The 16271-nt window shown below is 30.5% G+C and overlaps 2 protein-coding genes and 1 long non-coding RNA gene across 11 annotated transcripts; 2 read left to right on the top strand and 1 right to left on the bottom strand.

The window, feature by feature from the left end:
- Nucleotides 1-1088: 1088 nt before the first annotated feature.
- On the top strand, nucleotides 1089-3724 carry LOC114424574 (F-box protein At5g39250-like). Of its 9 annotated transcripts, none has more exons than XM_028391436.1 (2): nucleotides 1089-1217; nucleotides 2767-3724. In XM_028391436.1, exon 2 carries the CDS (start codon nucleotides 2786-2788, stop codon nucleotides 3503-3505), a length of 720 nt encoding a protein of 239 aa, XP_028247237.1. In that variant the 5' UTR covers nucleotides 1089-1217; nucleotides 2767-2785; the 3' UTR covers nucleotides 3506-3724. The 9 variants fall into 9 exon arrangements, with proteins under 9 accessions (XP_028247237.1, XP_028247230.1, XP_028247229.1 ...); XM_028391429.1 differs by having other exon boundaries at nucleotides 1090-1217; nucleotides 2718-3724; XM_028391428.1 differs by having other exon boundaries at nucleotides 1090-1217; nucleotides 2671-3724.
- Nucleotides 3725-4229: 505 nt separating this feature from the next.
- On the top strand, nucleotides 4230-5394 carry LOC114421758. Its single transcript, XR_003668575.1, has 3 exons — nucleotides 4230-4422; nucleotides 4861-4968; nucleotides 5060-5394. It is a non-coding gene; the product is annotated as an uncharacterized LOC114421758 (long non-coding RNA).
- Nucleotides 5395-11359: 5965 nt separating this feature from the next.
- LOC114422475 (expansin-A23-like) lies at nucleotides 11360-13153 on the bottom strand. The gene is made up of 2 exons (XM_028388851.1): nucleotides 12988-13153; nucleotides 11360-12159 (listed from the first exon to the last, which is right to left on the bottom strand). Exons 1-2 carry the CDS (start codon nucleotides 13139-13141, stop codon nucleotides 11534-11536), a joined length of 780 nt encoding a protein of 259 aa, XP_028244652.1. The 5' UTR covers nucleotides 13142-13153; the 3' UTR covers nucleotides 11360-11533.
- Between the last annotated feature and the right edge of the window lie 3118 nt (nucleotides 13154-16271).

The following is a 16271-nucleotide window of genomic DNA, read 5'->3' as shown; positions in this document are numbered from 1 at the left end:
ACAGCTTAGGAGTTATGCCTTTTGGTTGTTTGGGATGGATAGTTTTAGATTTACACCTCTCTTTTTTTTACACCGTTGTTAGAATTTGATAAAAATAATAAGAAGAAGAAGAACTTAAGAAGATAGAAAGAAATTAATATTTAAAGAAAATTTATTTAAAAATACCCGGAAAGATTAAAAAAAATCATAAGAACTTATCATACAAAAAATCTGAGGGAGAAAATAAAAGGGATCAAAAACTTGAAATTTCAAAACAAAAAAAGATGAATTGAAAAACAACGAATGATGTACACCATAAAGAAACAAGATAAAGAGAATAAAAAATTAAATAATCTAGCAGAAAGAAAAGAGCACATAAAGAGTTGGAAGAAAAATATATAAACTCAAAAGTTGAAAAGATAAAAACATTATGAACTAAAAATTGCAATACAGTTACGGAGAACAAACTCACTACAAAAGAGCACCAGGGCGACACAGACGCAAAGCAGACATAACTGCAACAACCTAATACCTGATCAAACCCATTGCACATCCATAATTAAAAAATAAGTTTGAATACAGCTAGAGAGAAATGCTAACTAAACACTTTCTAACACATTTTATTATTAACTAAAATTTATTATAAATTATAAAATTTTCTGAATTTCATTTTATATTTAGTGAATCTCTCTCAAGTTATGTATTTTTAAATAAATTTTAACAAATAATAGATTGTGTCATAAAGAATAGATTAGAAAAAATCAGATAAAAAGAAGGGTGCTGCATGCTAACATTTTTTTATTGAGATTATGGATTTTCTTTTATTTAATTATTAATTTGATTTTCAAATTATTTTAAATTATTTAATTTGATCCTCAAATTGTTAATAGATTTAATTTGATCTTCAAATTTGTAAGAGATAAATCAATTTCATCTTTTCCATCAAATTGGAGATGGCAGTGTTATGGTAAAAAATTGGTGGTTTCATTTGCAAACACTATTTTTTTTTCTTTTACAAAGAGAGACATCATGTGTGTTAATGGGAGGGAGTTAAAAACTAAGAAAAATAAAAGAAAAAAATATATAATAACAGTTTTTAGTTGCCCTTATTTGCAAATGAAATCCTTAGAATTTTATTTTAAAGTCGTCACATGTTCAGACTGACAAATTCGTCCCTCCCGTGTTACATAGACTATCTTGTCAAAATCGTGCGTTCTAATCTTTTCGTCATGTCTTAGGTTTTTCTTCTTCGTTAACTTGATTTAGCGTTCTAATCTTTTCTTCATTTTTCCTTCTAACTCGACATCTCATTGCTGGAGACATACTTTCTAGACTGCTAGGTTTACTTTTATTTGGAATTTATCAATGTTTTTTCTTCTGTGTACAGTGTTAATTGATGTAATTGAAACTTTATTTATTTTTTTGTTGTATGAGGTAGGAGCCAAAATTGTAAGAAATCGTTGTTGATTTCATTATCTGAAAGCCTTTGAACCTATTTAAATTGAGAGAGAGGAAAAAGCCATAAAAAAAACTTCGCAAATGTATTTCCCATTTTTAAATCAGCAAGTTCAGCACTTCAGCTTACAGATTTGTTAATCCAAAATTTGCAATATATTCATTTTTGGTTGCTAATTGTTTTTCAATCTCTGTTTTCCACCTGAACACCCTGTATCTGGAAAGAAAATTTTTGGATAGATTTTATATACTGAAGGAGCAGAATCTTTTCAAGGATTAAATAGGAGTCTTGTATTAGAATTTTATGATGGATCTTGCAAGAGTTAATTGTTGCTTGTCCTTTTGTATGCTTAAGCTCTAAATTCTGTATCTATTTCGTTGTTCATTTTACTCTTGCATTAACATGGAAGTTTGTGAGGATGAGGATAGCCAAAAGCAAGAACATTTTTATGCAAAAAAAATCAGTTTTTTTGTTTTTTTTTTTTTTTTGTTTTCCTTTCATGGTGATAGGAAAGAATTTTATTTGAGCCCTTAACTTTTCTAACAAATAAATTCTCATTAAATGTGGAGAAATGAGATTATGTCCTTCAATATTAGGTATAGTGTTGGGGGGAGAGGACTGTTGAGTTAGTTTTAAAATCTTTTTTTTTTTGAAAAAATCATTTCATATGTTTTTAGCATTCAAGTCAGGGACTCTCTTCAACATTAATCCTGCACAAATGTTGTAGATTTGTGAAACTAGTGTTGACTTAAAAAAGTTCAAATTTTTTCCTTCTAATCTGCCCAATTCTTCCTTTGGAATTTTGAAAGAAGGAGGGGTAATTGTTTTGTGAATTGAAAAATATATGGTTTGCTTTGGTGCATTCTAATAGAATGGAACATTTTGAAAATTTTGAATTTTCCAACCTTAATTGCATTAAGAGGGAATTGTGTTAACTATATTCATATGGTCCTCACTTCTGTGTTTTTTCCTTTCAAAATCTTTCTCAATTTATCAAACAGAAAAATCTCTTATTATAGGAATTTTATTTGGAAAGTACATATACTAATTTTTGTATGCATTTCAATGTGCTGCTAATCATGAATTATTATGAGTTCTCTTCCATGTGGAAATTATGTTTTATTAGTAAAGTGTTTATGTTGAGTCCTGCTTTTGAAAGGTCTTGATAATTTATTTTTCATATCTTCTATTTTATTTTTCTTGGAATTCTTAAGATTTTGGATCCTTCATTGCAGTGTATGATCAATAATATATTCAATTTTTTATTGCAACTTGGAACTAGCAATGGCATCTGAAGAAGTTCTGAAGGCTGTTTTCCCTTTCCTGGACAGTGTTGATCTTGCTTCTTGCATGGGTGTTTGTACGCAGTGGAAAGACATAGCTAGCGATGATTTCTTTTGGAAATGTCTGTGTGCCAAGAGATGGCCTTCAATCTGCAAGCGACCCAATCCTTCAACTTTAACATACTACAACTTGTACAAAACCTTTCATAAACGCCAGCATCACAGAACTCTTCTCCCTCTGAGAATTTCTTTTGATGATTTGGAGTTCTTCATTGACATTTGGGCTGAAAACACATTACTCTTCTCGGAAGTGGTGCCTGGCTCTGTCCTTCAAGCAGGTTTTAAAATTCCAGCATCTGGAGGTTGCAACGTGCTCAAATTTCAATTGGAAGGTTCTAAATACAAGATGACTTTTCCTGTGGAACATAGGTTCACTATCCCTTCAGGACAAAACCAGAATGTTAGTGTCTCTGTGATGGTTGGGAGAAAGGATTCAAATAAGGTTGCTCGCATAGTAACCAAGTCCACGGTTGATTGCATTGTAGTAACCAAGTCCATGTTTGGTTACATCGATCGTTCATTACATAGAGCCATGGGTTTTGATTACCTAGACATATCCCCTTGCTACCCTTTTGTGTCTCGCATCCGTGCATGGATCTCTTTGCTATTCATGGAAGATAAAAATGAAGATCTCATGGATGTATTTGCGATCCAAATGAATTTCTGTGATGTGGCAAATTCTAAGGAAGAAGTCTTGTGGCTGTTGGACATGCTTGACTGGAAGTAAATGTTCAAACAGAGTGTGATGCCCCATCATTACAACAAAAGTAACTGGACATTGTAATTTTATGTTAACTTGTTTGTTGATATGGGGTGCATTACAAAGTTTACAATCTTATTATCAGCATCTATAAGTTGCGTAATTTGGTGTTAATATCTCGTGTGTTTTGAGTATGTAAATACTCGTGTAATATATTATCAATAAATGCCTTTGTTTAAGCTTGTACACCAGCGCGTTATAGTGTGATTTCTGTCGGCGCACAGAGGATTGGGCTACCTTTGATCTGTGAAGTATACTAATGTTGAAGATAGCATACTTGGGGTAATTATAGTATAGTCTCCATGATGCATGTGATAAATTATGATTAGATAAGTATATAAATTTTCTATGTTATTAGTTTATAATACTTTTTTCTCTTTATGCTAATCTTTTCACTTATTACATATATATTTTTTTTTTGAAAATTTAGGGGAGAATAGATATTTTTATCTTTGACTTTTGACTCATTTTATAAATTAGTTTTTATTTTTTTGAAATATAAAAAATAGTCTCTATTTTTTTATAAGTTTTGTAAAATAATCATTATCATTAAATTTAAAAATAATGCGGTTAATGAGGTGCATGGCTGTCGTTAATAAAGTGCATGACTGATAATTTTAGTATCACATGAACGATAGTGACAAATTGTTTTAAATTGTGACAAGTTGACCGAATTTATTTCTTTCTCCCTTTTGTCTTTCCACCTTCACTAGAAGCTCCTTTATCTGATTCTAAGAGGAGTTAGGGGGGCAAATTGAAAACGCATTCAATTACAACAAACACGTTTTTTTTTTTTCTCACAAGCCACTGAAAAATTTTGCTCCTTTTGCCCCTAAACTTTAATAGAGGTCGTTGTTTATCGCAATTCTTCACCCCAATGGAAGGTACTGTGTTTTCCTCTTCAGCTTTGGCTTTATCAAAGATTTGGGTCTTTGATTTTGTGGTTGATTTTTCTCAGATTACTTCAATTTCCATGCTTTTAAATTGATTATTGGAACCCATAATATGGATTGTTTGTGTTATGTCGTGGTAATGGTGGGTATGGCTCCAAGGTCTTCAATTTGGGGTATTTGGGGTCTGAAAAAGTGAGTCAAACTGAAGGGTACCGATGAGGTTTGATATCTTAGATAATGTACAATACTATCTAAATTTTGATTTATTTGGCTTTTCACTTCCCTAATTTTTTTAACTGCACAATACTCACTCTTGGGATTGTAGCTCCCTTCTGTCTTGTGTCTTCTTGCATATATTACTGGAATTATTTTTTCCATTCCAACACAAAAGACATGTACTAAACTTCCTGCATTTCTGTTGGTGTTTAGAATCAAGTGAATTGCAATAAGAAGAAAATAAAGTCTCCAATGAGAAAAATAAGAAAAGAAAGCTGAAAACACCAGCCCAGCTTAAAGCCTTGGAGGATTTTTATAATGGTAAGAAGACTTTTTTTTTGTAAATGGGTGTTAATGCATTTTGCAAAGTGGTAATTTTTGAGAAATTTCCTTGTTTTACCTTTGTTAACAGAGCACGAATACCCCACAGAGGAAATGAAATTAGTACTTGCTGAGGAGTTAGGATTGACAGAAAAGCAAATATCTGGATGGTTTTGCCATAGAAGGTTAGAAGATTGGTGAAAGATGAAGTCGTTGCTAATGGGAGACAAGATCGTTCAAGTGGTGTCATCCAAGATCGTGACAGTGGACTTGGGCAAGATTCATGCGGAAGTAGTAAGCATGCTGATCATAGGTATCCGGATCCGAAGGAGGTTGAGAGCCATGGCCTCTACAATATGAGACAATTTGTTACATTAGGTGGTCTATGTGACACTAAAATTATCAATAATATACCTCATTAATGCATTCCTTTCCAATTTAACGGCAAAGATTATTTTATAAAATTTATACAAAGATAGAGACTATTTTTTACATTTCAAAAATATAGAGATTAATTTACAAAATGGGTCAAAAGTCAAGAACCAAAATGTCTATTTACTTGAAAATTTAAACTAATTTGTCAGATTAACATATTCATAATTTATTAATTAAGCTAATTGAAATTAATATATGTAGTATTATATTAACGGCTAAAACAATGATAAAAAATGACTAAAATATAATTTTGTCTTCTTATTTTTTAAATTCATAATTTTAATTTTCGTATTTTTTAATTGAGATATTTTATCTTTTATTTTTAAAAAATTTATGATTTTAATCTTCATTTTTTAATTGAAATATTTTATCTCCTATTTTTAAAAAATTGTAATTTTAATATTTTTTTTAATTTTAGACTTGATTATCTATATTTTTAAGAAAATTTAATAAATTAATTTTTTTACAAATTAAATTATTTTTAAAAAATGATCATTTTGATAATAAATAAACTCATGTTAATCCTTCTCTCTTCAACCTCACTTAGGTTTTTTTTACCATTCTAGATACTCTCTCTCGCCTCAAAACTCCCAATCTATACCCCTTTCAAATTTTTTTCCCAAAATGCATGTTGAACTTCCCTTCACGGAAGTCGGGTTTGGCCACGCCGACTTCCCTGCTTGATCTTTTTTTATATAAATTAAAATATTATAAAATATAAATATTATACTATATAAAATTATTTTTAATTGGTTTTAAAATTACTTAATTATTAAATTGATTTTTTAAGGGTTGATTAAATTAATTTTGTTATTAAGAAAATGATATTATTAAATTTAATTATTTTTGTTATATTATTTAATTTATTTAAGATATTTTTTGGATGAATATTTGTTTTAAATTCTAAATTTTGTATAATAATATATTTATTTTAGTAAAAAATTTAAAATTTTTAATATAATTATTTTGCTAAATATAATTAGTTTGTTTATGTGACACCCTCTACCCCTCACATATATACTAATAAGGAATAAAAAATTCAAATATTAATTAAAAGTATTTTTAAAACATTTTTTTTTACAAGTCTTTCAAAGGGGAAAAAGGTTCACATTCATTTTCTTTTACATCATATTCAAACTTGTCCAAATAAATAATAAAGTATTCTCGACACAACAAGGTCCTCTAAGCTTCATACAATTAATATAGAACCTATATCCTAATGTCACATCCTATCAGAGCGTTGTGTTCCCGTGTCCTCTAGCATGAGATTCTTCATAGTCATCCACCTATTTTCTGCTCCCCCGAACACAAGTTTAAGATCATCACAAGATCCAAACACAACCACACACAGGGAGTGAGTTATCACATTCATAGCTAATAGAGAAACAAGACAATTAAATATACATGTTATATAAATGAGATACCACTTGTTTAAACATAGCTCACGTAACTTCACCACTTCGTCATTCAAAATTCACTTTTCAATCATCAATCACATTACACAAGAATCTCACACTCTGATCAAGATATAGTAACACATCAATTAGCAAGCATATGCAACAGTTATGCTAAGACTCAATCCTATATGCAATGTGGTACCATGTCAGTGAAAAACCACCCTGGGGCGCTTAGGAGTACATAACAAGACACACCACACAATGAGTTTGTCAGGTCACTCTCACTAAGTAAGATCATAGGGAGACCAGTCAGGGTCACGATGTTTTGCGAGAATGCTCCAACCATATGAGATCAGCATAGGCTTAAAGGAGCACTCAAACCCGGTGACCCCCAAGGCCTACACTCCGAAGAGTCCGTCAGGGCCTCTCCCTCCTGATTCAGGTCTAACCCCTAAAATAATTTTTGCATGCAGACACTGCTCATGAATTATACAATACACACGACCTTACACTCGTGTTTTAAACACGTTCAACACAATTGCGCTACGATTTAACACTGGTTCCTAAATAGGAAACCTACATTTTCTCTTTAACATTGCGCATCAACGCTTTTCTCAAGATAACACTGGTCGGGTTATTGTACAATTCATAGCTTACAACACAAGTAATTTCACATCAAGTGTTAACTACACACTTATCCACAACTAGAACTCATTCACAATTTCACATCTCATAGTGTGACAATCCACCATCACATGTTTACACGTATCTCACAAATTAACACATGTTCAACTTTACACTTATACTCAATCTCAATAACAATATTATAATCTCAAAGGAACATGTTATTCTACAATTCATCACATACTCACAATTTGAATCATCATTTCATATCCTCAATATAATAATTTATATAAAAGGCCATCACAACATGAGGACTAAAACCCCTCAAATAACATTACACAATTATATCAAAATCATAGGTCGAAACATACAAATATCAAGAGCACAATTTATCAAGCAATCTTCATTAGGACATCAATATTTTATTTATAATCATAAAGGAAAAATTGTAATTTAACAAACATCCCAAAATAAAACCCCAATTTAATCCTCTAAGGATCCCTACACATGTTCTCACTAATCCCCAATTGTGAATAACTCATCCCTTACCTCTAAGCGGACTCACGTGTCTTCCGACAGCGATAACAGCATCTCGAGTGGTTCCCTAAGATTCCTCCAGTTTCTCCTCCGATTGCTCCGATAGAGTTCCCAAACGTCAGAGAAACGTAAAAGGGATTGAAGCCTCCATTTGGACTATCTTCATGCGATTCCTTTTCCTCTCTCCACGAACATTATCTCGCAAATCCCAACGGTCCAAGCGTGCACAATTGAATTTCGAACAACATATCCAAATTTCACAATAATCCAACGGTTAACGAAACCGGGATCGTAGTTTTACCAAGACAGCTCCGGGTTTCTGCGGGAAAGAAAAAGGCTACAATGCGAAGGGTGTTTCTCTCAGTTCAGACATGATATCGAAATTCTCAACGGTGAGAATGCTCGGAATTGTGTTGCAAACGTGGTGCTCAAATTTCACGACGATCCAATGGTGAATGAGTCCGAGATCGTTTGAGACAGGTTTGGTGGACAGCGGGAAAAAAGAAAGAGTTTTGAGAGGAGAAGGAAAAAAACAAAAATGAGGGAAAGAAGAGACAGCGTTGAAAACTGACCTAACACTATTTATAGCTAGGTTTACTCTATTTATTTATTTATTTATTATTTTATAAAAATGAACTCTATTTTATTCTCTATCAAACAAATAAATAAAATACCCTTTTTATTTTCTCTCAAATCATTATTTTAATTAATAATTATATCTCCTTATTCATTTATTTATAGAATCTCATCATTTTTTTAAAACTCTATTTATTTATAAATAAAAATTATTTTTTTAAATTAACTTACGAAAAATGGGATGTTACAGTTTATGTCATTAGATTTAATTAAAAATGATAAAACTAAAGGTTTTAATTAAAAATGATATAATTAGTTTGCTAAACAATCACATATGGCTATTGTAATTGTTCCTGTCATGACCATGCCCACAAAGTCTAAATTTTTTCTATTTGCCTGATCATTTTTATATTCTGACAACTAAGTCATGCTAAGTAGTCAGAAAATTAATTTAATTGAATATGAAATAACATAATTGAAAAATGACGAAGACGTGCTAAAGGTGTTAACACAATCCACTTATTGGAAACGATTCTGCACAATATAAATTTTGATTATTTTTAACAAACCATTAATCCGGATAGGAAAAGACATGTATCCTGCACAATATATTTCAAATCATTAATTTTGTCATATTTGCGCATTGTAATGGTAATTTTTAATATGTTTCATTATTCTCGACTCTCAGTTATTATCATTTGAAATTTTGTCTACTTGATAAGATAAATGTATTAATTAATTTTTCACAGTATTTTTTTAATTTATTTTAATCCTACTAACTAATTTTATTATTTTTTAATTATAAAAACATAACAAAAAAATATCAATAAAACATAAATTTAACTACAAAATTACATATAACGTAAATAAAAAATTATACTCTAAATTTATCTAATTTTTATATTTTTCTTTATATATATTTCTCTTTAAAAAATTATAAAATAATATTAAAAAAATAATTTAATATTTTATAATATTTTAATTTATAAAAAATAAAAGATCAAATAGAGACATTTGGGTGTAGAGTAAGAATTTTGAGGAGAGAGAATACGTAGAATGGTAAAAAAAAAACCCTCACTCATTTAGTCGATGTCCTTCGTCACTCCATTGGAAATCACAACAACCGAAACCCAAAAGAACTGAAACCACGTCTTCCGCCGCACCATCGTGGACAACACTACATTGTCGCTGCAGTGCGATACCGCTTCATCTTCTGAGACCGCTGCCGCAAAATGACGTTGTTCGCATCGAACGGCTCCACCTTCATCGTGTTCGCGAATGGTTGAAGTTACGCCTATTGGTCTTGACCGTGAACACCGTCTTGGATGCTGCAAGTGATTTTTTTTGTTGTACACTCGTGTTTTTTCGGTTTTCTTGTTTTGATAAATTTGGGATTCTATGAGATGATCTTTTACTTCTGATTAAGGGTTTAGTGGCTGTGGGATAGCAACTGCTGTTTAGATTACTCGGTTTGAAGTTGGTGATGAAGAATTTAGGTCGATTTGAAGGAGAAGGCAAACGTAGGTGGAATGAACCATTTTTGCTGGTTGTGCTGACCTTCAATTACTATTTTTTTTTTTCAGTTTTGGTTCTGGTTGTGTTGGCCATCAATTTCAGGTTTTGTTGGTTTATTTCACTGCAATTTGGTCATCCTGATAGCCTTTGAAAATGAACCCATTATAGAACTAAGAGGGTTTGATTTGCAATGTCATTCATAATAGGCATATCATCAACAATGATGAACTTATATTGTCTTGAATAATTTCCTAATCAAAACGTTCATGGAAAAAAGTTTGTTAAAAAAAAAAAAAAAAACTCACCGAATATGATGATTACCTCCATATTTTGAACTTTGAAGCACTTGCAACATGGTTTAAAGTATGTTTCCCACTGGGCCTTTGTTTGAACGTGAATAATTGCAATGTTAAAGGTTGGAGATGAGGGCAATTTCGAGAGAGAGAAAAAATCATTAAAGAGCATGTGTCACTCACATGATCATTTCAAGTTAACAGTTTTAACCTGTATAACTAGGGGTATTGGATTGAATTAGTTTTGAAGAAAAAAATCATCCAATTCTTGGATTTTTTTTTTTATTCACATTAGATTAGATTCATTTATGAACACTCCAATCTATAACATCCAATTATCAAAGGGGTATGTGTAATGAACAGCCATAAATTAGGTTTTTTTTTTTTTGTAGGATTCTAAAATAGAGGGATGTTACGTGTAATAGGGACAAGTCTCAAGGAGGATCAGATTAACTCTTAAATCGTTTTAAGGTATTGTTATGTTGTTTCTGAATATTCCAACTACTAAAATGACAAAAAGTTTAAAATAGTGTTTTTAAATGGGAAAAAAATATTATTAGAAAAAAAGATTATGTATTAAAAAATTTTACATAATCATCTAATCATAATTCATCATATATAATAACTTTGTTGATTTTTAAAATAATTATCTTAAAATAATTCAAATGAATAAAAGTCTAAAGGTGAAATATGAGAGATTAATGATTATGAACACCTTTGATTTTTTTTTTTTTAAGTTTCACCTTTTCTAAATGCATTAAAAATTATAAATTAATAACTTAATAACCATGTAGAACAAGAATTATTATTCTAATTATTCCTTTTATTATAAATGTTTGTGTTTATTTTATTTGATTGTTTTCTTTTATGCGATGAAATAAAATAAAAACAGATTTACTTCCTTTAAATGAAGGTGGTTCACTTTAGAGAATGAAGTTCAATCATAATTGTTAATTACAAAATCAATGGTATTTTGAAATATAAAATCAATTACATATATAAGCAAACTAAAACTAATTACAATCTCAGGCACTGATTTTATCATTAATGGTTATTATGGTACTTCATTCTCTAAAATGCACTTCTCTCAAGCAAGGCTGGAATGAGACACTTGGATGTAATTGAAATGGTAGGACACCTCTGACTCTATGAACAATTGTAGTTTTGCACCAAAATTCAACAATACATCTAAAAGTTTTGGTAGGTCTCGTAGCTCTGTCCAAATTGCCAATTAGAAGGAGCAACATTATCAAACTCCATCATTTTACCATCACTAGTAGTGACCTGAAATGACAAGGCTTGTCCTACCAAATTAGACCCAGTAACCCAATTCTGTCCCCAAACACGTGACATAGATTTCCAGCCAGTGTTTGAAGACCCTTTGATGCTCACTTGAGTAACATCACCAGCACTGGCAACATTGTACAACAAAACCAACAACCAATAAGGGTTCCCTTTCATCTCAAACTTGACACCGCCACTTTTGTTGCATGGGACACGGCGATACATGACTGGGATGATCCCTGCTCTGTATATGGCAATTTTGGTGAACATTTTCATGGACAAGTCGAAGTGTTCTTGTGGAGGGTTGCACCAATGGTCGAAATTAGGTGGGTTGTAATTAGGGGGGCAGAAATTTGTTGCGGTCACTTTGATTGAGCCTGCGTTGGGAATGCACCATTGGGGCTCGTTCACACACATGATCTCAAAACATGCACCACAAGTGAGCCCATTGTTGAATAGAGCTGTGCTTAGGGCTGTGGTTTCTAGCCCATAACCTTGCTGGTAGAGATCACCATAGCCACAAGCACCCTCTGCATGTCATATTACAAAAATTAAACTAAGAGCTCAATGGTCATGTATTATTTTACACTGTTCATCAATTATAAATTATGATAGGTGTGACTTAAGTCATTTTTGTAAAAGTCAGCTGAATTTATTATACATGAAGATTTCGTATTAGATGCATAGACTATTTTCTTACTAAATAATACAGCTTAATATTTATAATCTTAAATTTATAATAATTGAGGAATAAATACCTTTAAAGAATATCCATTACAAAATATTTATTAGTGTTGACTAAATATAAATAGCTTTTAATGATTATATACATACACATGAACGTATTAAGCAAAAACTTTTTTTAGTATAAGAAATTAGAACTATAAATTTGAATCATATAATTATACATGGATGGTCAAATTTCAAAATTAGCGGTCATATAATCACTTAATGATAGACATTTTTCTTTTAATCCTAATCATTTAATTATGATTTAATGGTCTATATTTATAACTAATATTATTCACAATAAGAAAAAAAAATTATATTTAATACACTCCACAAACATACATACAATTTTAAGAAAAGATGAGAGAGGGGTTTGAGGAGAAGATTAACGCTGTCATAACTAAGCTCCGCCTCTTATTGAAAACAATTCCGTTTTTGTATTTTAACCTCTAAAGTTAGTTAGAGTCATAAAAAAAGTACACCAATTAATTACATGTATAACAAATTCAATTCTAGAAAATAAAAAAAATGCGGATAAACACAATGCAAGAATACGATTAATCATGAAAATGAGAATGGTCGTGATTGTATTTAGATAGAGGAGTAGTAAAGGGGAGTTATATACTTACGCATGGTGTCTCCACCTTGCATGTCTCCATAGAAAGTTGCATGGGCTAGATGCCATCCACTTCTTCGATGACGACTGCCATGTGACAAGGCTGGTACAAAGAGAACCATTAAAAAGGCCAAAGAAACCAAACAGTGAGACCTACCCATGACCATGACTATTGACTACAAAGCTTAAGAACAAAGAGAAGGTTAAACTTTGTTGATGAAAAAGGGTAGTATTTATGCTTAATATCTGCTGTCAGTTAAGGAAAATCAAAACAAATTAATATGAACATTTAATTCTTAATATCCGGTCACAATGACTTTAATACCCGATAAGGTAAATTAGTTTTTATTACTATAAATAAATTATTCATGGAAGGACAGTGATAAATATAGTACCTAGAAAAGGATTTGCAAGAAAATTCATGAATGAATTGTGATTGTAAGATTATTTCTTTATTTTTAATATTTATATATTTATTTTGAAAGCACATACATTTCTTTCCCATGTATCATTTTTTTAAAGCATATAATAACTATTCCTGGTGAAACGCAATGCTCATAAGTGGAAATGGAAATTCACTTTCCCTGTTGAATGTGATGACCATTGACCAGAAAACGATGTTAAAACCTTAAAGAGGGAAGAAAGTGGCGGCTTTTTTATTCTTTTGCTGTGCGTATCTCGGTTGGTCACTATAATATTTTTAAATTCATCTAGAAAATCTGTTGGTACTTCTATCTCCATCGGTTACTAGAATTTTTAAATTCTTTAGTAATTTTATTGATACTCAGAAGTGAATTAATTTCTTTCAAACATTTATTTTTTATACGCATAAGTCAAGACTGATCACATGTTTAAAAGATTTAAGTGTTAATCACTTAAACTAATCATTGTTAATAAAAATTAATTTTTTTATAATTTAATCATTGTAACAAAAGAAATTAAAACTTAATTAATCATTTAATTATTCAATGTTTAATGTTTTTCCTTTTCATACAAGACAGATTAGGGTGTCAAAGCTATTCACGGCGGATTCACAACCTTACATTTAGTTGATTTTAAATGTTTTAAATCAAGGATTCAAACTTTTTTTTCCTTTTTATTTATTTTCTTTTCTTTCTTCTTACTTTTCCAGATTTACACTTTTTGTCTTCTTTTTTTTTGGTAAATATTCACTTTTGTTATTGAATGTGTAATTCGTTAACAAATACGTCTCTAAAAGATGAAAATACAAAATTTAATCATTGAAAGTGTAAAAAGTGCGAGAAATATATCCAAACATTAAAAGTAAATTGTGACTAATTATTATAATTTGAAAAAAAAATATAATGATTGTGAAATTTTTTTTTTATAAACTCGTAAAATTAATCTGAGTCTAGGAGAAAAGAGAATACTCATTTTATAAATTATAAATAATTTTTTTACACTCTCATGTTTGATGAAAGGATCAATTAAAAAAAATGCTTATTATAAAACATTATAGTTAAATTAGGTCCATGAATAATTTTTAGGAAAAATTGCAATTGTAATGATACTTTTAATTTGTAAAAAACACCCATCTCCTTTGGAATGATTTTTTAAATGATCAGTCAATAAAAAATAATTGTGTATGATTTAAAAAAATTAATAAACTTTTATTATAATTTGTAAGATGTCATTGCATATACTAATAGAGATTCATATTTTATTATGAAAAATTTATAAAAAAACAATTAAATAAATAATGTTTGATTAAACAGAAACAATGATTTTCTTATCATTTTACAGTAAAAAAAAATTCTTTTTTTCTATGTTGATAACATTTATTCAAGAGCTAACAACCAAAGGATTGATTTTATTGTAGTTGAAGAAAAGTAAGAAGAATTCGCCAAAGCAATAAAAATTCACTTTCATTGGTAATATTTTATGCATGTCTCAACCGTTGATGAAGCTTAAAAATTATATAATGGAAACAGACACTTATCAGTGTAATATAGCTCTCCCGAAATTTTGTCGCAATCATTATAAATTTTTTCAAAATTATAATAATTAGTCACAATCTATTATTAACGTCCGGATATATTTGTTGCACTTTTTATACTTTTGGAGACTAAATTTTATATTTTCATCTTTCAGGAACGCATTTGTCAGCGAGTGAGAAGACAAAAAGTCAAAAAAAAATATTATGATAAATATGCACATATGCTGACAATTAGAGATGATCATATTGACAATCATTTCAGTGACAAATTTTTCTCTCTGCACGTAGACTATTTATTAACAGTGACAGACGGAAGTTAACAGCCGAATATATTTGTCGCACTTTTTACACTTTGAGAGATAAAATTTTATTTTTTAATCTTTTATGAATATATTTTTGAGCTAATTACACAATGAGGGACAAAAATTGCTATTTATCCTCTTTTTTCTTTTTCTTCACCTTTTATCCAATTATTTCCCTCTCCTTCTCTGTCCAACTGCAAATCTCATATGCTCTCACCATCTCCCTTTTCCCCCAAAAAAATCGTGCGACGACAGTTCATTGAGGAGGTTGACGCCTGTGCCGTTGTGAAGAGGAGTTTCTTGTTTTGACTGCACAACTATGAGTAAATAAAGTCGTGCGCAAGTAAGGGATGAGATCGAACCAAAAGGAGAAAAATGAGAATGTGCATGTTTAGAAGAGGGGTGCCGTTGCACGTGGTGGCGATGGGTCACTGTCGATTATGGCACACACAAACTTTGCTTACGGTTGCAGGTCTCCATTGAGATATGTTTCTATTCACATTGTTGTTTGTATGATTTGCTATTTTTGTTTATGGTGGAGGGTTTGTTAATGTTGTTCATGGAGACAGTGATTGTGTTGTTGTTGTAGGGTTTTGGGGGTGACTGCGGTGGAATGGGAAATGAACATTTGTAGTGTTGAAGCCTTGTACAATTGTAGTATTGAGATCATTGTTGTTGAATTATGCATCATGATTTTGTTCTTAACCTTAAGTTTTGGTGGAGATGAGGGGAAGGAGAAGAAACAAGAGAGAGAAGATATAATGGGAAAGAAATGGTGAAAAGTGTAAAAAATAAACATCCTTATGGTGAGAAATAAGTTTTACTTTGACACCCTAGTATCTTCTTCATACAAATATAACATATATTCAACTTAGTAGATGTAACATATCTTTTAAAACTTTCCTTCAACTTTCAGATTTCTCTCTTTCTACAACGCTCAGCTTTGATTATTTTCTAATTTCATATTATAATTTTCTTCTTTCTAAAAAATTGAGTACTAATATCTTCATATTAATTACTTTAACGAATGTTATCACA

Source organism: Glycine soja, chromosome 8 (genome assembly GCF_004193775.1).
Source record: "Glycine soja cultivar W05 chromosome 8, ASM419377v2, whole genome shotgun sequence".
Classification (NCBI taxonomy): Eukaryota; Viridiplantae; Streptophyta; class Magnoliopsida; order Fabales; family Fabaceae; genus Glycine; species Glycine soja.
The sequence above is the reverse complement of the archived record's forward strand: the minus strand, read 5'-3'. Positions and strand labels throughout refer to the sequence as shown.

What these genes read in the sequence shown, in the direction of transcription:
- LOC114424574 (XM_028391429.1), top strand. Translation starts at nt 2,720, where the DNA reads ATGGCATCTGAAGAAGTTCTGAAGGCTGTTTTCCCTTTCCTGGACAGT.
- LOC114422475 (XM_028388851.1), bottom strand. Translation starts at nt 13,141, where the DNA reads ATGGTCATGGGTAGGTCTCACTGTTTGGTTTCTTTGGCCTTTTTAATG. An exon ending in GCAAGGTGGAGACACCATGC is followed by an intron (nt 12,160 to 12,987) that starts GTAAGTATATAA and finishes TATGACATGCAG; the next exon opens with AGGGTGCTTGTGGCTATGGT.